This window comes from Mugil cephalus, chromosome 16 (genome assembly GCF_022458985.1).
Source record: "Mugil cephalus isolate CIBA_MC_2020 chromosome 16, CIBA_Mcephalus_1.1, whole genome shotgun sequence".
NCBI classification, from domain to species: Eukaryota; Metazoa; Chordata; class Actinopteri; order Mugiliformes; family Mugilidae; genus Mugil; species Mugil cephalus.
In genome coordinates, this window is record NC_061785.1 from 1012529 (window position 1) to 1036585 (window position 24057).

Here is a 24057-nt window from a genome sequence, read left to right on the forward strand (position 1 = left end):
TTAAACAATAAATCCAGCCGATTCAGAATAAATGATTTTATTGTTATTTGATGCAGTGTCTTAAATGTATATGTGTTAATCTGTTTATAGTATTTGTGCCTTGTTGCTGTGTTTTTTCCGTTTCCTTGTCTCTGCTGTGTTTCATGTTGAAATATTAACGGATGTGAACGTCTCCTCTCAGGGCCGTGGAGATCCTGAGGACGGCGTCGCTCTCTAATCACATGTCCCTGCTGATCGCCAGAGACGAGGAATCCAGGTACACGTCAGTTCAGTCGACTTCTAGATACGTCCAAAAGAAATTCACTAACTAAGACCCATGCGTGTTAGTGTTAGACAGGACGTGACTTTTAAACTCCGCCTGTAGCTTCCTAAAGTCTTCTCTAGAGTCGACTGGATCCAGTCCAGTGAATGTTTCTTCCAGTCAGAGTTAATGTGAGAGAGGAGCTGGTACCTCGTGTTCTCTGCTCCACAAATGTTCTGCCATAAACTCCCTGACTCTCTCTGCAAGATCAGTCTCCAGGAAACGTTTCTCTTCTTCTAAACGTTGCAGCGTTCAGTGTTTCTTGGTTCTGGTTCTTCTTCTATTTCTTCTTGTGATGCTACAGGGACGTGGGTTTGGTTCATGTCAGACCTGAAACAAGTAACTAGTAAAGATCAGGTTCATAAACATTCATTTTGTCTCCTTTAAACTGTCAGCGTTGGCGTTTCATTCTTTTTAAATAAAGATCAGACTCTGGAACAGAGAAAGTCTCTAGTTGTTTTTGAATCAGATGGAGACGGAGAACGGTCGGTATCTCAGGACATGTGGATGAAAGTCGCCCTCAGATTCACGTCTTCACACATTTCTTCCGTCATTTGAGAATAATTAAAATCAGTCTTTAAGCTTCTTTCGTTGTCTGATTGGGTTTGTGTGGGAGAATCATTGAGTCCGGTTCAGACGAGGTTCTTCCTGAAGACGATCTGTTCTTATTCCTCCCAGACTCCAGAGCCCCGGCTGGTTTTTCTTACCTCCAGGTCCGTCTGGCCTCAGACATGAGGCTCGTCAGTAGTTTGATCCGCCCTTGGCGTGAACTCGGAGGAGGTTGACAGGCGGGAGGTAAACCGACCTGGCACTCTGCTGTCCCCGCTGCTTTTCCACGTCAGCTCAAACTCGGCCCGACACAATCGGGACACGCCGTCTCTCAGACCTCAGCAGAAACAGCAGCAGACTGAACCAGGTCCAGACGCTTCAGGGACGTCTTGGGACCGGAGCGTCTGTTTGATCCGAACATTTGAAAATGGTGCTTCATGGCCAGAGAAACCTGGGAGGGGGCTGAATGTTCTGGGGAGGTGAAAGAAGTCGAGGATCTCTGGACCAGGGAGAGGAAATATGTCCTGAAACTGAATCTGATACGAGTTCTTATTATTCTGACACTTTGTCTTAGGGTTTTAATTTCATCCAGTTTAACTGACTCTGGTTCTACATCAACGCAACATTATTGGATTAGAATGACTGGTCTGGTGAACCTAGTGAAGTGGACAGGGAGGGTTTTCCTCTTACAGGAGAACTTTAGTCTTTATATTAATTAAGAATCATGAAGACATGCTGGTTGGTCCTCTGTGTCCCGGTGAGACTTGACAGAAGCTCGTTGTTGTTGTTGTTGTTGTTGTTGTTGTTGTTGTTGAGCTCGTCCTCGTTCGGCCGAGACCCCCCTGCTACCGCCACCCCCTCATTATGAAACTCGGCTTTGGGCTGACGCGTCACAAACTCACCTCCAAGCTCGACCTCGATTGTTTGATTTGTTTCACACCTCAAACAAATTATGATGATTATCTGCAGCCGGACGGAGGGTCGCAGCCAGGACGCCGTGATGCAACCGCACAGCTGGGACATTGTCTCTGGTGTCCTCACGGGTTCAGAGCAGGAAAACAGAAACAAGAGTTTAAGCTCATCGATGGAGGACGCAGAGTTCAGGGCGATGATCCTCGTGGTCCGGGAGGATTACGTCATTTTTAAGCTGTTCTCAGGAGTAGTTCAGTTAGTGAACGTTCAGGTGTTTCAGGTCTGAATGTCGTAGAATCACTGGTGACGAGTCTGTGGACGTTCTCAGGTCATAAACTAAAAAAACAGAAAACAAACTGAGACAAACTCATCTGGACTTGTGTTTGTAGAAGATGTTTCCTCCAATGGTTCAGCTCTAAACGTCCAGTGCAAACTTTAGGTTTATATCACCTGAAGGTCACATGACGAGAGTCTGGTAGTAGAACGAGAGTCTCCTCTAACCAGTCACTGGAGCGTGGTGGGAACCAGAGCATCTCCCAGACCTCCGGGTTTGCGTTTCTGGATGAATCCTGACCTCCTCATGTGGCCGGTTAGCTCAGCTGGTCAGAGCGTGGTGCTAATAACGCCAAGGTCACGGGTTCGACCCCCGTACGGGCCAACCAGCTTTAAAAGAACCACTCTATGAGACGACGCAGGATCACTGGTTTATCCAGGTAACTTCAGGGTTAACTCTGGGTTTATGGTTTCATTATGGAGCTACGTTACCATGGTAACTTACTCTGAACAGCTGACCTGCTTCAGGTCAGGGTAACTTTCAGGATTCATCTGAATCTGATAAAAGGCTCCGCCCACCGGCCAATCAGCTGTTCAGGAAAGAATCACGTGTCCTTTCATTGAAGACCTGATTGAGATCGGAGCCCAAATCACTAGAAGAGCGTTACGGCGTCAACACATCTTCCAGGAGATAATCACACAAAGAAGAGGATGTTTTAGCTCAAAAACAGCTCAGAATCAGGATCATTTCATTCAGGACAACAACCTGATGCTGGAACCTTGACCAGGGACAATACATACAGCATTGCCACAAAGAAATGGAAAATGCGATGCATATAAGACGTCTAGCTTGAGCTAATTTGTCCCTGTCCCTGGTCCGGCTTTATTGTCGCCCATGTATCATTATGGAATTGAGAAGATGAAATGATGTTTTTATCTTTTTACTCCAGAGTGGTTACATCTGGGGGAATGACACTAATTCATCTATGGGATTCATGACTTCGTTAAATGTAAACTAATTGAGCCATTGATGTGTAATTTACACATTTATTTAATCTGCAGTCCTTTGCCTTACGGCGTCTCTTTGACTTTTCTGTGAGATTTAATTTTTCTTCTTCATATCTGAGGAGAATCAGTCTTTGCTCCTTTGTGCTGGTGGATCAGCCTGATGGTTGTGATGGTTCTGCTGCCTTGGAACCTGCTCTCATACGATTCACAACAACACAAACCTGGTTCAGTTACTGAGCTGATAACCAGCGTCATGATACCGCTGATCCAGATCATCACTGTTGTGGATAAGTTCGGCTGGATAAGTTGGAGGAACCCCGGGTAAGTTGAGCTACTTCCTGATACAGGCCTCAGGACGTGTTGAGTTTGTAGAAGATGTTTCTTCCAAGTGTTCAGCTCTAAACGTCTGGTGGGGAGTTTAGGTTTTTAACACCTGAAGGTCACATGTCGAGTATTTTGCATAACTAGAGACTCCTCTAACCAGTCATTGGAGTGTGGTGAGAACCGATCACCTCCTGGTTTGAGTTTCTGGATGAATCGTGGCATCCTCATGTGGCCGGTTAGCTCAGCTGGTCAGAGCGTGGTGCTAATAACGCCAAGGTCACGGGTTCAACCCCCGTACGGGCCAACCAGCTTTTAAAGAACCACTCTATGAGACCTAAAGTTTGATCCAAAAAGGAAACTGAAAACTCATGTGGAACCTGATGATCCATTAAAGTCCAGAGACGCCTCAGATGTGTAGACTCACTATGGATCAGTTCTTCTCAGATAACATCTGTTTTTCGTTATGATCCAGACAATAAGTCTCTCTGATATAATAATAAATCACCTGGAACCTTCTCCAACCAATGAGAGACATTTAAACTGATCAGATGACTGGAAATCAGTTTCTAAATAACATCAGTGGATCAGAAACTATTCAGTGATATGAAGAGGAACATCTACCTCATGTGTTCAACCTGCAGATCGGATCACATCGGATCGGAACAGATCAGATCAGATCAGATCAGATCAGATCGGATCCAGGCCGTCTCATGCAGCTGGAAGTTTGCTCTTCTGGTTTAAAATGTGAGCATTTATTATTTAACCTGCTTCATTTTACGAGTTAGAACATCTGCTGCAGACGTGTTGATGATGATGAGGTTTAATCTATAATTAAATACCTCTAGAAGTGTTTTGAGGCCAAACTGGCTGTTCTTCAATGGAACATCCAGTAAGATCAGGAGGTCAACATCTGGATGAGACACATGTTCATCTGTTGCCGTGTGAATGGTGAAGAATGACTCGACCAGATCTCCGCCTCCGTCTGCTTCAGGGTCATGAAATGAAATGAGTTTCTGAGATGAAACCCAGACGAGTGGGGTCCAGTTCAGAGGCCGGGGGTTATGAACAGCTGATTGAGTCTGATCCAGATCAGATGGGTGGGGGGGGCGACGGGGACGGGAGGCTGACCTCAGGTTTCCTCTTCATCCATGTGAGGGAGACAAACACTCACAGATTAAAAACCAACAGGATCTCTGGTCTGGGCATGTTTCTGTTCAGAGGTGAAAGAAATGACAATGAATTAGTGCAAATGAATGAATGAATGAATGAATGCAGTAAACCAGAGTTACAGACAGAAAACAAGTAAATTTATGTTGATCCGAGAAAAATATGAAGAGAACAGTTTAGTCAGTATCAATAGTTTGAGCTTTATTTATTTTGAATATATTGAAAATAAAAGGATAAATAAAAAAATAGAAGAAGATAGAAGAAAATATATTTAAAAATGAGTGGGAGGAAGTAAAACTTATCTAGTCCCATGTCTTCTCCATCTGTTATTTAACTTAAATGTTTCCATATTTTACAAAAGAAGAGTTTTATATTTTGATACATTTTTTAAAATGATTCCATCAGGTCTGAGCATTGTTTTAAATCTTTCTATAACCCGACTCACGACTGAAACACGAAAGCTTCTCCTCTCAAATTATAACCCCGTCTTGATTTCTAAAAAGTGTTGGACCGTGGGTGGTGATGGATTATTTTTGGTCCTGTTCATGAGTTTTACCAGCTCTGACCTTAAATAGTGAATGTTAGATATAGATTCAACATTATGAATGATTCTTATTGCTTGTTATTTGTAAAATGATTAGTGGATCAATAGTTGAGATTATAAAAGTCTCTGGACCGATCCACCATAACATTATGTCCTAATACTGTGCAGGTCTCTCTGGTGGAGACTCATCAGAGATCGTGGACATGTTGGATGTTGTCAGTGGGGAAGGGAGACCAGGTCATGTTCATGTCCATGTTATTTAGAGTTGTTCTGGTCCAGGTGGGGGCTACGTGTCTGGGGAACATCCACACCAGTGAAAGCAGGTCCATGCAGGTTCCCAGCAGAACATTTACCAGGACGTTCATCTCATATTCAGTCCCACTGTGAGAAACAAACAAAACAAAACAAGCCCTAATGTGTAGGAGAAGTTCATGTCAGTCTGAATATTCGTCAGTGTTCATGGACACGTAATCAGTAAGAGAAGAACAAAAGGTGCATGTGATCAGTTAGCTCCTGTGTTTTATTGATTAAAGTGATTGAATCTGTGTCTTTCAGGAGGGAGTTTACTGAGCTCATGGAGAAGTATGGCTCCAATAATACCACAGCTTCAGGACGGATCTCCCCCACACAGCTCCCCACAGGTAGAACCATCCACGCCTCCACTTCTTCTTTACGTCCCGTCTCCTCACTTCGTAAAAACATCACTTTTTAACCCCCCCCCCCCCCCCCCCCCCCCCCCCCACAGGGAAGCTAACGGACACGGCCTCGTCCTCCTCCTCCTCCCGGTCCGAGAGTCCTCAGCTCCTCAGTCCTAAAGAGGGGGGGGTCACCGCCTACGCCCACCCAGCCAACGCCCCCTACACCGTGCACACGCCCCCCCACGTCTTCAGGTACGGACCCGCCCTCTCTGGATTCGTAGCGATGCATTCACTGCCCTGTAAATCTGAGCATCTGAGCATGACCAATCTAAACTGCATCTAAATGAGTCTACACAAATATTTATAACTGTTGGTCTTACTTAGAACTTTTTATGAGTATAGCTCATATTCTTATTATATATTATATTACAAATTCTACTAAACTATTAACTTGTGTATTTCTTTTGTATTGTGAATATAGAAAACTCACAACGTCGCAAAACAGCGCACAAGCGTCACTATGTGTTTTCTAGCTCTGAGAAAAAATAGTTACACATTTCTCTGGTTCATCTTTTTCTGAGTAAAGTCTGAGAATGTTTTTATTTTCAACCACAAGGTAAAATAAAAAGGTCATAAAAAGAACCTCGGATAAAAAAAAATCAACAACACCAAAGTAGATATTTGAAACTTTACGAATAGAATGTAAATCTGTTTTTATTCTGTTCTAAAATAATATAAATGTCTGATGTATCAAACCTTAAGGCCTCATTTGTGGTTTCCTCATAAACGGTGTACCCCAAGGATCATCATGTGGCCCACTGCTTTTATTGATTAAATAAATTCTCTTAGTCTTTATTAACATAAAGCAAATTTCTACTTTTATGCAGATGCTCTCACAGCTAGAAAACTAATTATAAATTAAGTTTTTATTTCCAGAACAAGGCATGTTTTGCTTTCTTATCACTGAAGACTGATGCTTTCCAATATATGCTATAATGTGACTTTAAGTGATACACTGCATTTAACATTAAAGAGAGCTAAGCTTTGAGCGGTTTCATTAACTGTATGTACAGTCTCAGGCTCACTGAGCCGTCACACAGAGTAAATGAATAGTTTTCTGTTAATGGGACATGATGGTTACATAAATTGTGATTCTGCTGCATCGAGCAACGACTAAAAATAGTAAAAACATCTTCAGCAGTTTCACAGAGAGACGAGGAGGAGGAGGAGGAGGAGGAGGAGGAGGGTTAGGGCTTATGTTGTGGAGGGATTGAATGAGAGCGAGGTTTTTAATCATGCTCAGTGTCATGCGGCCTCTCTCGCCCTCTCTTTCCCCAGTGACAGTGTCATTCAGTTGATATGTGTTGCCAAGGGAACAGGCCTGGGGCTCGTCATCAAGGGCGGAGCCAACCGTGCCGAAGGACCAATGGTGTTCATTCAGGAAATAGTGCCTGGAGGAGACTGCCAGAAGGTCAGCGTTAGTGGTGTGCGATAACTCTAGAGTCCAAGTAAATACAGGGCCAGGGTCGCTGATATCGATACCGATACTTTTTAATAGTTAAGGTGGATGAATCATCTGAATAAATCAGAATTTTCTCATCTTTAAGTGTTTTTCTGCTTTGTTGAATTATTAGTCAGTTAAAATTAAAAGAATTTAGTCAAAGTTTATAAGTGAATGGAAAATACGTTTTGTTCAGAAATAGCACAAAATTGTCACGAGAACAAATGAAAATTAATTCTGTTGATTTCTTTCTGTTTTTATAATATAAATACAATAAACAAAGTTTACAAAACAATCACTTTACAATAAATATTATAGAAAAAAAATTCAAGTTGCATGTATGTTTAAGAAGTACAACACAATACAAAAATCTCCATCTTTTTCTGGATCGTATAATGAGCTCAGTGGTAGAATGTGATGATGTCCAGGAGAAATAAAATGGCTCCTGTAGTGAATCAGTAGCATTTTACAGGTTTGGTTGGACGTTGCCTAAATATCAACGCTGTTTTGCTTCCGTCTGACTGTCGTTCTGTTCCAGGATGGTCGGCTGCAGGTCGGGGATCAGCTGGTGTCCATTAACAAAGAGTCTCTGATCGGAGTGACGTACGAGGAGGCCCGGAGCATCCTGACCCGCACCAAGCTCAGGTCCAGCAGCGCACCGGACACCTGGAGACTTTTTAAAGCTCGAATCTATTCAAGTTACAAACGCTCTGCGCAACAAGGAAACAAACACAAGAGTTTGACTCAAATATCAGACACGGTCCTTATTTTACTGGTTTTATTCGGGCTGTTTATTGAGATCCACTTATCAACAATAGGAGGAAATGACCTTTAACATAAAGACATTCTCTCCTCTAACAGGCTGTGTTTATAAAGCAGAGGTCTCCAAGGACCCAAACTGATGTAGAGATTAATTAGGGACCCCGACCTACTATATGTGTCCTACATTAAACTCGGCCTAGTGCTCTTTATAAGTATATAGTATTATAATCATTGTGCATCATTTTTATTCCAAACCTTTGCAAACATAAACATACCTACATATTACACTGTTAGCTTCTCTTCTGCTAACACTGCAGCCTGTGATTGGCTCAGCAACAACCTCAGATTGACAGGTCCTGGCTAGTGTATCGCTGAATTGTGTGGTGTTACCCCTAGGGGGCGCAGACCCCCTGTTTAAGACCTATGCTCTAAAGTAAAACGACTTGTGTTGCGTTGCAGACCGGACCCCACAGTGGAAATTGCTTTCATCAGACGGAGGTCTTCTTCCAGCTCCAGCAGTGGACCCCATAGTCCCATCTCCGTGCCGGGGTCCAGTGCTGGGGGTGTGCAGCCTCAGGTGAGGGCCCCCGGGTCGGGCGTCGTGCCTCCACAACCGACCGTGGTCACCAAGATCACCTCCAGCCGGAACCCTGCCAGTGAAACCCTGCCGTCCGTCAACGTCACTCAGGTCTGGGCTCCAGCAGCGAGACCCTCAGACTCCTCAGCCCCCGTTAAAGTCTGTCCTCTAAAACATAACACTCCCAGTATAGAGACTTCTACCCAGACCACGACTCTTAATATTAAAAAGTCTATATATCATTAGTAATCCTTAACGTCTATGTAAAGTTCTTATAGGAAAAGATATTTTAATGTAGACTAAAAACAAGTCATTGCATGAGGAGTGTGTTGATAAGTTGTGTTGATATGTTCTGCAGGTGCAGGTGTCTCCGGTCAGAGCAGAGCAGACATGTGTCTCCTCACCTCTGGAGAGTGACGCCATCACTGATACAAACCCTGGTAGGAAATAAATTTACCTACCTACCTACCTACCTACCTACCTACCTACCTACCAACCACCTACCTACCTACCTACCTACCTACCTACCTACCTACCTACCTACCTACCTACCTACCTACCTACCTACCTACCTACCTACCTACCTACCTACCTACCTACCTACCTACCTACCTACCTACGTATGAGTCAGGATGGCCGAGCGGTCTAAGGTGCTGCGTTCAGGTAGCAGTCTCCCCTGGAGGCGTGGGTTCAAATCCCACTTCTGACATAGTTTTTAGTTCACCTCCTCGTCCAACTAAACCTAAAATAACTGGTGTCATACATAAAAAAAGAACATGTGGGAGTCTTTCCATCTGGATTATGTCTCCAAGTCTCCTTCCATGTGTTCCTGGTTCTGGTCCAGTGGTAGGTAGAGATCCATCAGAGGCAGCAGCTGATACAATATTCTACTGACCACATGGTGGCGCTGCTGCTGATTTACACTCAGACTGAGATCAGATCTCCAGTTCTGGCTCAGTTAATCAACTGAGTCTGACTAAGTCCTGCTCCCTGGTTCACTGTATTTATCACTAATGTTTCTCCTCTAACGGTGAATCTCTTGTGTGTTTGTCTGCAGAGTGTTCATTTCGTCAGCCTCCTCAGAGGACGTGTTCCCTCAGCAGCACCTGTCGCCTCAAACTGGACCGACTGGAGCAGGTCATCCACATTCATCTCATTTATCTCATTCATCTCATTCATCAGGAGAATAGAGAGACACAGCTCTGTCATCTGCTTCTACTCAGAGTTTTTATCTCCTGGAACTATGAACCAGCCACTGCTCTGAGACGGCTGTAATCTGCACACTCACCACTAGAGGGCTCCAACTTCTACAAACTCTAAGAACAACAATCACCTTTAAGAGGGGGACAGATTATTATCCAGGGACTTTTTAGGAATTTGTATTTGGTTTTAGATGAGTGTATGAATTTAGAGTTGAACTGATTTAAATAGAATAAAAATAAAAAGTGAATTTACCTTTAATTTAGTAAAGAAGAAACGAGTGGTTATTAGATTCATATAAAAGTTGTTTCCATCAGTCAGTGATTTCAAATCTTTTCTTTTGATCTAAACATGACTCTGGATCAATATTCAGATTTAATCTTAGGCTTTCTGACACAAGAGATCTGATCATCTGAGCGTTTGTCTAGAATCTGGAGAAGAACCAGGTTTATTTGGTCCAGAGAGACCAGTGTCCACCATGGAGGAGACTACTTCCTGGTCCAGAGAGACCAGTGTCCACCATGGAGGAGACTGCTTCATGGTCCAGCGAGACCAGTGTCCACCATGGAGGAGACTACTTCCTGGTCCAGAGAGACCAGTGTCCACCATGGAGGAGACTACTTCATGGTCCAGAGAGACTTTCAGTTTGTTAGTTTTGTTTCAGTTTCTCTTCTAATAACAGTTGTGTTTTTACAGTTTTTGTTTCTGGTTTAAATCAAACTTGAAATCCCTCCAAAAATGCACACACTCTGTTGCTGCCACTAATTTAACACATTTTCTAAACACAATTTTTAAACTTGAATGTTTGAAATTATGGGATGTGTCTGTCCGAACAAACCAACCAGTGTTCAGATCTCTGTTCTACTGCATGTGTTCATTACAAACTGGAGCTGCTCTTAATTAATTGAATTAATAATAATAATAATAATAATAATTCATTTAAGCATGAGTTCATGTTCAAATATGAGTTTATAAATGATAAGTGTTGCTTTTTATTGAGGTTTTGTTGTTTTGTGATGTGAGGACATTCAGAAGGTGCTGAGCCTCGTCCCTTCGTCCCTTCGTCCCTTCGTCCCTTCGTCCCCTCGTCCTCCTCGTCCTGACATGCTCTGCAGCCGTTTCATTGGTCGGTTCGATGCTTGTGTGCCATTGATCTGTTCGTCTGTGTCCAGGCTCTGGATCTGATTGGTCTGAAGCCCACGGAGGCTCAGAGGCAGGCGCTGGGGTCCAGACTACGAGCCGATCCGTCCGGGACGGTGGCCTTCACAGGTAGGACAGAACCCAGCATCATTTAACCTCGTCCTCTACGTCCAGGACGTGGCCAGACGTCAGGAGTCTGATTCATTTGCAGGTTTTATATTATTTTTCCTCTAACACAGAAACACGATAACGTACGTCTCTTGTAGGTCACCACTGACGCCGTCTCCTCTTAAATCTACATGTTTATATTTTCATTTTATTAGTAACTCATCCCAGAGCTGCTTCTCTCATTTACCTGCATCAACTAATGTTCGTTATTTAAGTTAAAGTCAGTTCGTCTGGAGATTTTCATGTGAATGAATGAAAAAATTATGATATCTACCATTTACATCAAGCAGCCATAACATTATGACCACGTTCCTAATGTTGTGTGTGGAGGTGACTCATCAGATAATGGACATGTGTATTCTGAGGTTGTTTAATGTTGTTAGTGGTGAATTTGGAGGCAAGGTCAAAACCTTGTGTTGTTCTTCATGTTTGTTTGAGTTGTTCCTAAATTTTTTTTGTGTGTGTGTCTGTGTCCAGCTGCAGAAGTGTCATTGCTATGGGGTGGGGGAATGAATGAATGAATGAATGTTAGGTCCAAACGTTTCCCAACTGAACCCTGAATTGACACAACATGGTTTAAATGTTATTTACTTCTCCTCTCAGCGGTCATAATGTTGTGGTTCATATTTTTCCTTCTTCTTCCAGACTTGGAGAATCTGATCAGGGAGCTGTTCAAACCTCAGCTGGACGAACTCTGTCCCCCCGGTTCCAGGTTCACCTCCGACGACCTGTCCAGTTTATTGGAGTCTCCGACGGAGCCACGGGTACGAGGGTCTTAACAGGATCTTAACAGGATGTAACAGGATGTAACAGGATCTTAACAGGATGTAACAGGATGTAACAGGATGTCAGGTTCTCATGGAAATACCTGGAAATTCTACATTTCAAACCTAGAGTGTTTTTATAGGACGTCGTCTTTTATTGTTCCTGAGTTAAATCCAGAAGAATGAATCTCTTATATCTGGTTCTGGTCTCATATCTGGTTCCTGGTCTCATATCTGGTTCCTGGTCTCATATCTGGTTCCTGGTCTCATATCTAGTTCCTGGTCCTTAAACTAATGTAAACATGTATTTGTCACATTAGAACATCAGAGCTGATTCAGACACTTGTCAACATCATCACATTAGAAACATTAGGACACTTGTTCTTCTTCATGGTTCCTGATAAACCAGATCAGAGGGGGACCTTGTAGACCACATTAGACCCTGATTAGACCTGAGGATGGTTCCTGGATCTTCTCTGATTGGCTCAATGAAAACCACATGACAATAAACCTCACTGATAGATGTTACCACATATGGTTCCTTATGACCCATGAGGGGTTAAACTAAAACCAGTCTGGTTTCCTGGTGTTTCCTGGTTTCTGGCTCAGACTCGTATCGACCAGTTGACGCTCTGAGCTGAGACCACCCGTCCAATCAGACCACAGTAAAGATTTTCTTGGCTGCCGAGGTCACGCAGCATCAGGTCGATAATCAATGAGGACGACATGAACTCACAGAGGCCTCAGAGAGATGGAGCAGGATCAGTCTCTACGTTTTATCTGGTGGACAAAGAGAAATATATTAGTTAAAATAAGTCAAATGGTCTGTGTTGATCCAAGGAAAATGTTCAGTGAGACTCTCCAATCAGTTCATCTCTGGACGTACGTCATCAATCTCATTTATCTGGTTTTAATCTGAGGGAAAAGGAGAAGAATTCAGATTTATTTCTTTGATACAAGGATTTTTCCTTTCTTGGAATTCCTTTTTTGCAGTCTCATAGTTTATGTGGAGAATGAAAAGAGACACAGATGGAGTTGAAAGAAGAAAGATCCTGGAAGATAAAAACAGAACTTGATTTGAGACGTTTCATCGTAGTTTTTACAGTGTGTTTATTTACATAAAATTAAGTTTAAATGACTTTGTGTAGCTGAGTCATGTTTACAACAGCAAAATACTTATTAAAATATTATAATATTTATCATATTTAACATTTTTTCTCTGAACTGAACTTGAGGTTCTTCTAGTTACACGGTTTTAAAGGTCTTTTTTTTTTAAACAGAGGATTTAACTCCATGAACGTCCTGTCTCTAAACTGGAAACTCACAGATAGAAACAATGAGCTGAGGTTTCAGGAGGTTTGGGTTTTAGTGAAAGTTTCTATTCATGAGCTTCAGGAGTCGCTTTTAAAACAGAATCTTATTCAGTTTGTTAGAAAGTGGCTCCAGGATGAGTTGATCCTCCATTGTTAGATTATAAGTGTTTTAGGTTTTTGTGTTTTTTGTGTTTTTTGTGGTGCAGCTGTCCCTGTCGGACTCTGAGGACCTGGAGGAGATGGAGAAGCTGAGGAAGGAGCACATCGAGGCTCTGAGGGAGATCAAGAGGCTTCAGGTAAAACTGTTTCCACAAAGACAAGAAGTCTGGAGATGAAGCAGATAAAAGGAGCCTCTTCTTGTTTCCACGGTGTCTCTTCTACAGGAGCAGCTGGTGGAGGCTCAGAGAGTTCACCACCACATGGAGGAGGAGCTCAGTAAAGTCAAACAGGTGAGTCGCACCTGTAGACGTATGGTCTCTGTCCTTTCGTCCTTCTTTCCCTCCTATGTTCATTCATTGGGGTCTCGACTCGGTGACAGTCATAGGCTCCAGTCTCCAGGTGTGAGACGTCCTCTGAGACAACACTGAGTAGAAAGAAGAATGATCCTGGAAGATAAATGATTTGATTTAAGATGTTTCATTGAGGCAGATCAGTGTTTGTACCTTGAGTCATGTTCTTCTTCTCCAGTAAAATAATAATTTATTTCATTTAAGATGGTTTCTCAGACGTGTCTTCTGAAAACTTTCTTGGGACGTTTTTATCTTCAAAGGGAGGTGTACTTTAAAGATAAAAACTCTAAACCGTAGCCAGTGAAACATCTTCTGTGAACTCTGCAAGTTCAGTTTCCTTTTTTTAAAGCTTTTTTATGTATAAACCAGGAGCAAACAGTTGAACCATTAACATCAGTTGAATGAATCATTCACTATGATCCAGAGCGATGATGGTTTTAATTTGACGTCACATAAATGACCTTATTCTTATATTGTTCTGCAGGTGAAGCTCTCATTTAGTTCATTAAAGTCGTGCAGGAGCTTTTATTTCCCATAGTTTCACACTCTTGTCCATGCGTCCATGTAAGACCCTCTTTATCCCTCATATTCGATGTATTCATCCCCCAACAACTCAGACACATTTCTGCAGCTCTACAGTTTTTATTTTTACCTTTTACTGGCTGGTTATTACCTCTCTTTGTATATTTATTTCTATATTTGTCACAACTGAACAAGGCTTGAACCCAATCACACGACTCAGAGGCGACGTTCGAATTCTCTCAGTCTTTATTTCTTTTTTACTATTTTTTATTCATGTATATAGATATACACACATCTACACACAACAGGTGCACAATCTACCAAGAAAAAGAAAAGAACAAACAAATCCAATAACAAACCAACAAACAGTCAACCACTCAGCAAAGAACAACATTTTAACTACAAACAGCTTAAACTCTAGATCTAAATCAGAATCATTATCCATCCATCCATCCAGTTCATCTTTCCATAATGAGGTAACATTTATTTATTTATTTTTTTGCATAATTATCAGAATTTCAAAATTTTAGTTGTCTAAATGGAAAGCAGGGACACTGACACCAGAAATGTTTTAATGATTCACAACAAACTGAGGTAAATGCACAAACATTCCTCGTTTCTGCTTGTAGGGCAGATCTCAGTCTTTATTTCTGAGAAAAAATCCTCCTTCAAGAGACAAAAACATGACGAGAAAATCTAAATAACTGATATTAAATGAAGAAGTGAACTAACAAAAGCTCAAAACAATGAAACTAGGACCTGGTTCAGGACCTGAACCACAGAGACAACTGCAACACAGTCAACACAACACACCAGACTCATTCAGATTCTTAGGTGTAATTCAGTTAAATCTATCAGAATAAAAGCCCCTGATTGTGTTTAACATTTCTTCAAATTAAGAGAAGGAAAACATCATTTAAGAGGACTCTTTATTTTTGAAATATGGAAAGAACAAATGTTAAATACTGATGTGTTTGAGTTTTCAGTGTGAAAATCTATATTAATTTTCAAAAAAAGCTCTAAAATGTGAGATGATTAGAGAAGAAGATTATAAGGAGAGGAAATAGAGTTCAATTCATCTAGTTTTCCCTTCAGTTTTGTTCCATATTTGTACAGTTTTGTCCAGACTTTTGTATTTTTCTGCAGATCCTCAGTTAGATTGATTATATAGGATACAGGTATAAATTATAAATCATTTTAAGGCCGATGACTGTGATGTGATATTGAATCATGGAAATTGAAAATAATTACCAAAATAAAAAATTTAACAAATAATAATAATAATTTAAAATTAAAATATTAAATTAAATGAAAAACAAAACACTGAAAACATGACCAGTTTTAATTTCTCAGTATGACCAGACCAGAGAGTTTATCTGTCTCCTCTAATCTGTCCTTCACCATCAGCACATCATTCAGTTCTATTACTTTGTTATTAAATGGTCGTTATAAAGGAAACTGAAGCTGAGAGGGTTTCATAACGGACCAACAGATCTCACTCTGCATCTCACTCGGCATCCAGGAAAATCTTATAATGCAATCCAGAAATATCATAATCACTGCCCCCACAAAAAAAACAAAACAAACAAACAAAAAAACACAGTAGCACATTAGAGAGGGGAACACAGCACCTGACAACAAACAGGTGATGACAAAATTGCAGTATTCAATATCATATCAATCAATAGCGCCACCAAATGGCAGCGATAAAGATCTCACTATATCAAATACTCAAGATAGAAACATGACAACAATAAAAACACAATATGGTTCATGGCATTAACGGCGCACACCCAGTACACAGCAATTAATATACAAAGTCACCACACATAATATACCACAGCCAACAGACATTTCAGCACCACAGACAGGTGGACAGCTCCACACACGTATCACCAATAAGGCAATTCCATTATAATTTAAACAATATGTAAACTACATGATCAAATCTATTTAGATTAAAAATTAATTATTTACCACCCACCTTTTGACAGCTTCCTGTTAACCATATTTTCCTCTTAAGCTACTCCTGGTTGAATGACCTAGTTTTGTCTTTCCCTGGTCGATGTGCTCCCAAACCTTTTATGTCCAACTTCTGCTCAACTGGTAAAGTCCTGAATCTAACACTAGCCAGGTAGACAACTCCATTCATCATGCAATGAATGAATGAAACATCAGTTAGCCTACCGATGCTATGTTAGCTGAGCTAGCGAGGCCTGTACAGTCCAGTACAGTACAGTTGTGTTCATCAGATGTGGACATTTCATTGGGGACAAAGTTTATTATTTATTAACTTATGTGCAGCAGCGTTTTTGATACAGGAAAACTTAGAAAAGCTGAAAATCCACCCCCGGAACAGCAGCGCCCCCTGGTGGAACTGTGCCCCTAATGCAAAGACGTCACTGATGAACTCTACGTTATGAATCTGAAGCTCCCTGCGTTTGCTGAGAGAATGTTTAGATTTAAAAGAACATCTGAGACGTTAAATTATTTATCTCTGCTTGAATTAAAGTTTCGCACAAAAAAGATTAAAGTTTCAGCTCCGAGACAAAGACGATAAATAAAAAGAGGTCTGAGCTGCATCTTTAATGAAGATATTCTCTGTCTCATAAATGTAGCTTGTTGCTGTTAACTTTTCTGATGCGTCCAGCTGTTAAAACTTGGCCTTGAGTCCAGGTCTGAATCTTTCTCCTGAATCCTCTGAGGGTGAAGTCACATCCTCCTCCTCCTCCTCCTCCTCCTCATCATCATCTTTTTTTTATTATTATTATTATTATTATTAGATGACGTTCGAAGCCAGAAGCTTTCAGATAAACCTGAAACAGGACGGCCGCTCTTTGCTTGCTGCCAGGCTGCACAGCGAGACAGTTTTTCCTTTTAGTAGACGGTTGACTCACTCCCTCATTAGAGCTGGAGGTCAGACTTCCAGACGGGGGGCCTCTCAGGGCCCCTCAGGACCCCCCGAGGCCACAGCTGGAAGGAAGAAAGCTCATGCTGGGATCCATTAGTTACCCAACTAGACGAGGCCGAGCACACACTCTCCTCTGAACCAAAGGCTCGTTCTGACAGATCTACACCCAGACGCTGCTGCAGTAAAGACTTTTATTCTTTAATTTAAAAGGTGACGTTTAAAAACTGAATCCACTGAGTTCATTCAACTGTTCACTGATCTGAGTCAACAGGGTCACTTTTTAACACAGTTTACTGTCATGATTCAAGATTCAAGAAGATTGTGCACGTACAGTCGTTCAGAGACACAGGATAACACCTGATATAAAAAGGGGGAAGATTGGGCTATTTTGTGTTGCATCAACCCAGGAGACAATATAATATAATACACTACAAAGGAGGTAATGAGCTCATATATATATATATATATATATATATAGACACACACACACACTGTACACATTATATGTGTGTATATATATTTTACACTACCTCAGCGCGGCAGGGAAGAAGGGGAGAAATCTTTTGATTTGATTTACCTTTTTTTATTTAATCAGATGAAGTGTTTTAGTTTGATCTCCTGTCATGTTCTGGATGGACTTAGATTTCTAACCAGAGGATTCAGGAACGATCAGATGTGTTTTAAACCCGGTCCTAATTACAGAGATTCACAAAGTTCTCATTTGATTAAATAGAGTTTATTTGGAGATGTTTCCATTTTAAAGGTCCTGGTGTGAGTCCAGCCATGCAGTCCTGGGTCAGTTTGGTAACTCCACCCAGCCTTTCTGGGGGGAGTTTGCATGTTCTCCCTGTGTCTGCGTGGGTTATTTTAATCTTTTCTTAATCTCAGTCTACATAGACTCAAACAACAAGGTGCAGACTAACTTGTAGCATGAAGATAAACATCCACAGTCTAATAGTTTGATTCATTCAGAGATGAGTCAGGTTGGAAACTGTTCCTCTCCATCATAAACAGATTTCCTCCAAACCACCGTCCTCCTGGGTTCCAGAGCTGGACCTTGTGTCCTGATCTTATGTCCACTTCTATCAGATGTGTCAGGATGGCCGAGCGGTCTAAGGCGCTGCGTTCAGGTCGCAGTCTCCCCTGGAGGCGTGGGTTCGAATCCCACTTCTGACATATGTTTTAGGTTCATAGATGAGTTCACCTCCTCATCCAACTTAACCTAAAATAACTAGTGTGAGAGTCTTTTCATCTGGTTCTAAATCCTGATCAACTCTCCAAGTCTCCTGGTTCTGGTCCAGTGGTAGGTAGAGATCCATCAGAGGCAGCAGCTGATACAATATTCTACTGACCACATGGTGGCACTGCTGCTGATTCACGCACAGAATGAGATCAGATCTCCAGTTCTAGCTGGAGAAAAATTAATGGAGACTCATTTTAATTAAGACCATTAACTGGACCCTGAAGCAGGTCCAGACTAATCCGTCTCCTTCATCCTCGTCTTTGCTGCAGGACGTGAAGTCTGGAGCTGAGGAGAGTCGGGCTCTGAGGACCCGGATCCAGCTGGCCGAGGCGGCCCAGAAGCAGGCGAGGGGGATGGAGATGGACTACGAGGAGGTGATCCACCTGCTGGAGGCCGAGATCGCCGAGCTGAAGACTCAGAGGACAGAGCGCCCAACGCCCACCAATAAGGTGAGACACCTCAGAGTCTGGACTTATCTGGGTTTAATTCAGTAGAGACTAGAGAGGGAGACGCCTCTGACTCAGCTTCAGCTTCAGCCGTCGCCTGACATTCAGCTCTGCTTCAGACCACAGCTGTGACTGGTCCTCCTGGTAGCAGCGTGTCTCCTCCATGTTCTACTGTAACTGATAGTTGTGGATCAGTAGAAACTGGGTCAGGTGAACTGAGGAGGTTTGGAGACACAGATGTTTGGACGACTCGTCTTCAGAGACATTTCAGCAGAGTTTCTGTGAAGCAGAGAGTTAGCGTGACCAGACGTCCTCCTAAATCTAAGAATTAAAAATGTGTCCAGGCAGAATTTCAAACTCTTCTGGGTTTTTTGTTCTACTAGAACCTCAAACATGTTGTGTTTCTCTGTCGTTCACAAACTACTCAGTTCTGTTCGCGTTGTGAAGTGGGGGAGTGGTGAGTTAGCGTCATGGGTCGGTTGCCTTCTTTTAATTAGTCAGCACATCAACAGCCCAAACTTCCCTGTTTACAGGCACGATGCACATGCAGACATCTCATCTGCATCAGTGTCGAAACATAAGTGTCAAACAAAAACAAAAAACACATAAGTGTCAGTTCACGGGCGAATGAAAAAAAAAAAACAAAAAAACATTTTCGTCTCGGTCCATTTGAAGCTGAGTGTCTGATGTGCAAAGCAGGAAGTCACCGGCCTTCACACAACAGGTCACAAACTCAAATCTGGTCACCATCAGGAAGTAGAAACAAAAATTAACCCAACTGGAAAAAAAGACACAGCGCCGCCTAGTGTTTGGGAGGAGTTGTTACAGAGTGAACCAGACTGAGGAGGTACATGTAGAAAAGAACATAGAACGTGTTTGACTGAACTGAATGAGAAGAAGAAGGAGAAGAAGAAGAAGAAGAAAAGCGAAGGAACTAAAGGAGCTAAGAGACGTCAGAACTGAATCTATTTTCTAAATGTGTGAAACCACAAAACATATATTCTCCTCCTGTCAAAATATTCCAAATTTAACATATGAAAACATGAAGGTTGATTTTTATTTGGGAATAAATTTTAAATTCTTTCAGCATAAAAATACAGTAATGCTTTATTTTATGCATTAATACATATCTGAATGAGATAATATCATATAAAAGATATTATAATGTTGTAAAATGAAGAAAGACCCACATCTTTATGAATATTTATGTGCTGTAATTCCTGATTGACCACTTTTTTCTTTTTCATTGTTTAGTTGTTAATTGTCCTCATGTTCATGTTCCTCTGATACGATGTTCACTTATTTATTTAGATAATTAATAATTCTGTATAAAAAATTGGAATTATAAAATAAAAACGTTTAATAAAAAGAAAAAGAAATGTGAGTAAAAGCAGCTTCAGATTCTTTGCTCCTCATGTCTTGTGTTCATTTATTCAACCATCAGCTGGTTTAGAAGATTTGTGGATGTTCCTCCACAGGTTGATGGTTTCCCAGCATGCATCTGTGTTTTATTCTGCTTCAGTCGCCTTTAAACCATCTGCAGAAAGACCTGTAACTAAACACAAATAACGTTTTAAAATGAGGAACACCTGCTCACATTAATCATGTGTTCGTTTAAATGTAAATGAGTTTGTGCTGTTTATTGGATGCGTGTATTGTGCGTGTGCTGTATGAAGCTGTTTGTGCATTGTGATGTTTAGCATGTGATTGTGGTTCTGATGCTACTGGAGAGAAGCTTGTGTTTTGTGTTTTGCTCTCACAGCCGCCTCCATCGTTCTCTTCTGTGTTGTATTTGTAAATCACTGCTGCTTTTTAAAATAATTTTATGGTTTTCTTTATGCTTTTTAACTTGGCCGGGGACGACAGCTGGAAATGAGCTTCATGAGCTAAAGCTGAACTATTCACGTATAAATATAAGGCCACATAAACATTAGACTGAACCAACAGAATAAAATGTTTGTTTCCTTCAGGAGGAGACGGACGAGCTGAAGAAGAGAGTGGCCGTCCTGGAGTGTCAGCTACGGAAGAGCGAAGCGACCAAAAAGGGTTTCGAGATGTCGACGGGGAAACTGCTGAGCTTTGTGGAGGTAAACCTCTGAACCAGGACTCTGATTTAAGACGCTTTCACTGCACCAGTTAGAGAAACGTAGACGTGAATCCACCTTTATTAAAGAATGAACTGGAGGTTTCAGCCTGATATGTCATCTTATTACTTATTATTATCACGTTAAGACATATTTGGGGTCGTACAGAAGATCATTTCAGCCACAATAATAATAATAAAAAAAAAGGTAAAAAGAATCAGACTGACTGGAAAACATTGTTCACATTATAGAATCAATAAAAATATTGATATTTCCTCCATGTTGTTCACACATGTAACTCCCCAGGAGAACCAGTCACCAAGGCTACATGCTACGTATTATTAACAGACTCTAGTCATGTGGTAAAAACCTAAACTCTCCACAGGACATTTAGAGCTGAAGACTTTAGAGGAAACAAGCCTGGACGTCTTTGTCTCAGCTTGTTTTATAATTTATATTATAACCTGAACCCCTGACACAGAACTTTATTTTAAACTGTAATTATTTGTAGTGTTTTCTGACGGCGGTTAGGGGACATGTTTGTGTGTGGTTCCTCAGGATGAAACCAGCGCCTGAACCTTCAGCTCGAGATGGATCTCGGTTTAAAAATAAACTTTAAACTAAGATAAAAGAATCTCACTGATGTTTGTGTGTTTCTGCAGAACGTCCAGGAGTTTCTGCTGGAAAGCCACGGGCCCACCAAGAGCTACAGGTACACAGAGTGTGTGTGTGTGTGTGTGTGTGTGTGTGTGTGTGTGTGTGTGTGTGTGTGTGTGTGTGTGTGTGTGTTGGTCCTCACAGAAACAGTTAATTGGCAGCCCGCTGCTCGTTAGCGACACAGCGGCTACGCTAACGAGCCAGACCGCTGAGTGTGGAGATGGTGAAGTGGTTGCTATGGCGACAGACAGCACTCTCACTTCGTTGTCCTTTTGTGTGTTTGTTTGAATTAACGTCGTGTGTGTGTGTGTGTGTGTGTGTGTGTTCATTAAATGGTTCATAATGGAGAGAGTGAGTTTAGGATTAGTTACATTTAATGAGGGCTCTGACTGAAACACGTCCTAAAATTCAACCCTAGAGTTTTATTGTAGGACAGAAGAAAACTGTTTTACTTTTGTGACATTTTTCATATGTTCCTGAGTTAAATCCAGAAGAATTAATCTCTCATGTCTGGTTCCTGGTTCCTGGTCTCATATCTGGTTCCTGGTCCTTAAACTAATGTAAACATGTATTTGTCACATTAGAACATCAGAGCTGATTCAGACACTTGTCAACATCATCACATTAGAAACATCAGGACACTTGTTCTTCTTCATGGTTCCTAATAAACCAGTTCAGAGGGGGACCTTGTAGACCACATTAGACCCTGATTAGACCTGAGGATGTTTCCTGGATCTTCTCTGATTGGCTCAATGAAAACCACATGACAATAAACCTCACTGAGAGGTGAAGTTACCAGATATGGTTCCTTATGACCCATGGAGGGTTAAAGTTATTTTAAGTTATTTTAAGTTACTTTAAGTTTTTTTAAGGTCAGTTTAATGAATAAATGAAAGTCAGTGAAAAGTCGTCTGAACTGATGGAAACTTGAGACAGTGACACCTCAGAGTCACATAATGGGACCCAGCAGAGACAAGAATACCACACACACACACTAATAAACATTAATACACACACACACTAATACACACTAATACACACACACACACACACACACACACACTAACACACACACTAACACACACTCAGTGGTCTGACCCACTTCAGTCCAGGTGTGACTCCAGTTATCTCCTGTTAATGGGCTCCTGCAGCGAGTGGAGGAGGAGGAGGAGGAGGAGGAGGAGGGGGGGGGGGGGGGGGGGTATTTGCTTGTGTTTTCCATCTTCCATGTCCTCCTTCCTCTGATCTTTGTTTTAATCTTTATATTTACTTGCTTCTTTTTCTAATCTTTTCATTCCTTTGTTAAATCTTCACTCAGTCTTTTTTCCTTTCTGTTGTTCCCTTGTTCCTTATGTCTTTACATCTTTCATGTCTCCGTCTGATCTCTTGTTCTTTCCTCTGAGGATATTTCTTCTGTGATATTTATTATCAGCCTCTTTGTAGTCGTCTGTTTTCGTTTTACATCTTTCTTTCCGTTGTTTTTTCTTTGTTAAGTTGAGGATATTTCTTCTTCTTCTTCTTTGTTGTTTTTTATAATCATCCTGTTTTCCTCGCGTATCGTTTCTCTGCCCCTCGTGTCCTGTTGTGTAAGAGGTTTTCGAGCCGGTGAATGTGTCGTGTTGTTAAGTCACTGGGCTGTGGCACCTCCCGCCGTCTTCCTTTTATTCCAGTCCAGGTCAGTGGGACACGTCGGCTCGTCTTTCATAACATCAGGAGCCCGTTCTTCCTCACCTGTCTGGGTTTCTAGGCCGAGGGGATAAATGCCCCTTCTCACCCACTTAATGACTTTGTGTGTCTCATTAAAGCCGTCCGTCCTCCTCCATTCAGCACTGCAGTAACACAAGAAAAGAGAGAAAATGTCATTGAGGAGGTAAAAGGTTGAACACGAAGCTCCGACCATCTGAAAATATGACTTTATACAGTTTGGTTTTAGTCTCCAACATCTTAAACTGAACTAAATCCACAGCATTTATGTCAGTGATCTAAATCATAAATAATCCTGCTGCGTCTTTCTGGGTCAGATTCACTCATATAATAATAATAATAATTAAAAAAAGTAATATAAAATAAACAGTTTGTTTCACTTTAATTCAGAGGAAGGCTAGAAGGAAACACCCCACGGTTAGTTTGCTCATCCAGACGTTCAGTGGACTTTTTCTAAACAGCTATATAGGAGATTTTATTGAAGAGTTCTTGTTTTGTCTGTTAATATTTATTTATTCTGAATTTACTTCACAGAAAAAGCCCTAAAAAAAGCCTTTAAAATGTATTACTACATTCTAGTAAATCTTTATTCTTGTCCTGAATCCATTTGCTGACGACAGACGGCTCATGTGCTTCGTACTGTATAGTCTGTATAAAACAGGCTGCACCTCAGCACCACCAGTAGCATCTACTCCTCCACAGCCTGTTGGTAGTTGGTTAGTTAGTTTGATGGGATAGTGGAGCACAGGGATGTGCAGAACATCCAGTATTTGTATTTGAATAAAATTCATAATAAGTTTGAGGCTCCTGATCTGAAGCAGCTGATGCTCTGGTGGGATC

At 41.5% G+C, this 24057-nt stretch overlaps 1 protein-coding gene and 4 non-coding genes across 6 annotated transcripts in view; all 5 read left to right on the forward strand.

Moving 5' to 3' along the window:
- Positions 1-24057, forward strand: part of stxbp4 (syntaxin binding protein 4) — a 38611-nt gene that overhangs the window by 8235 nt on the left and 6319 nt on the right. For both annotated transcript variants that reach the window (XM_047609016.1, XM_047609017.1), the window contains exons 5-19: positions 182-256; positions 5634-5719; positions 5824-5968; positions 7055-7187; positions 7756-7862; positions 8439-8667; positions 8915-8996; positions 9614-9693; positions 10929-11025; positions 11710-11828; positions 13348-13437; positions 13525-13590; positions 18596-18775; positions 20743-20859; positions 21519-21568. In XM_047609016.1, the coding sequence (XP_047464972.1) occupies positions 182-256; positions 5634-5719; positions 5824-5968; positions 7055-7187; positions 7756-7862; positions 8439-8667; positions 8915-8996; positions 9614-9693; positions 10929-11025; positions 11710-11828; positions 13348-13437; positions 13525-13590; positions 18596-18775; positions 20743-20859; positions 21519-21568 (1656 nt within the window). The remainder of the gene's footprint in view (positions 1-181; positions 257-5633; positions 5720-5823; positions 5969-7054; positions 7188-7755; positions 7863-8438; positions 8668-8914; positions 8997-9613; positions 9694-10928; positions 11026-11709; positions 11829-13347; positions 13438-13524; positions 13591-18595; positions 18776-20742; positions 20860-21518; positions 21569-24057) is intronic.
- trnai-aau lies at positions 2347-2420 on the forward strand. The gene has a single exon. It is a non-coding gene; the product is annotated as a tRNA-Ile (tRNA).
- Positions 3598-3671, forward strand: trnai-aau. Its single transcript has one exon. It is a non-coding gene; the product is annotated as a tRNA-Ile (tRNA).
- trnal-cag lies at positions 9183-9265 on the forward strand. The gene has a single exon. It is a non-coding gene; the product is annotated as a tRNA-Leu (tRNA).
- On the forward strand, positions 18177-18259 carry trnal-cag. The gene has a single exon. It is a non-coding gene; the product is annotated as a tRNA-Leu (tRNA).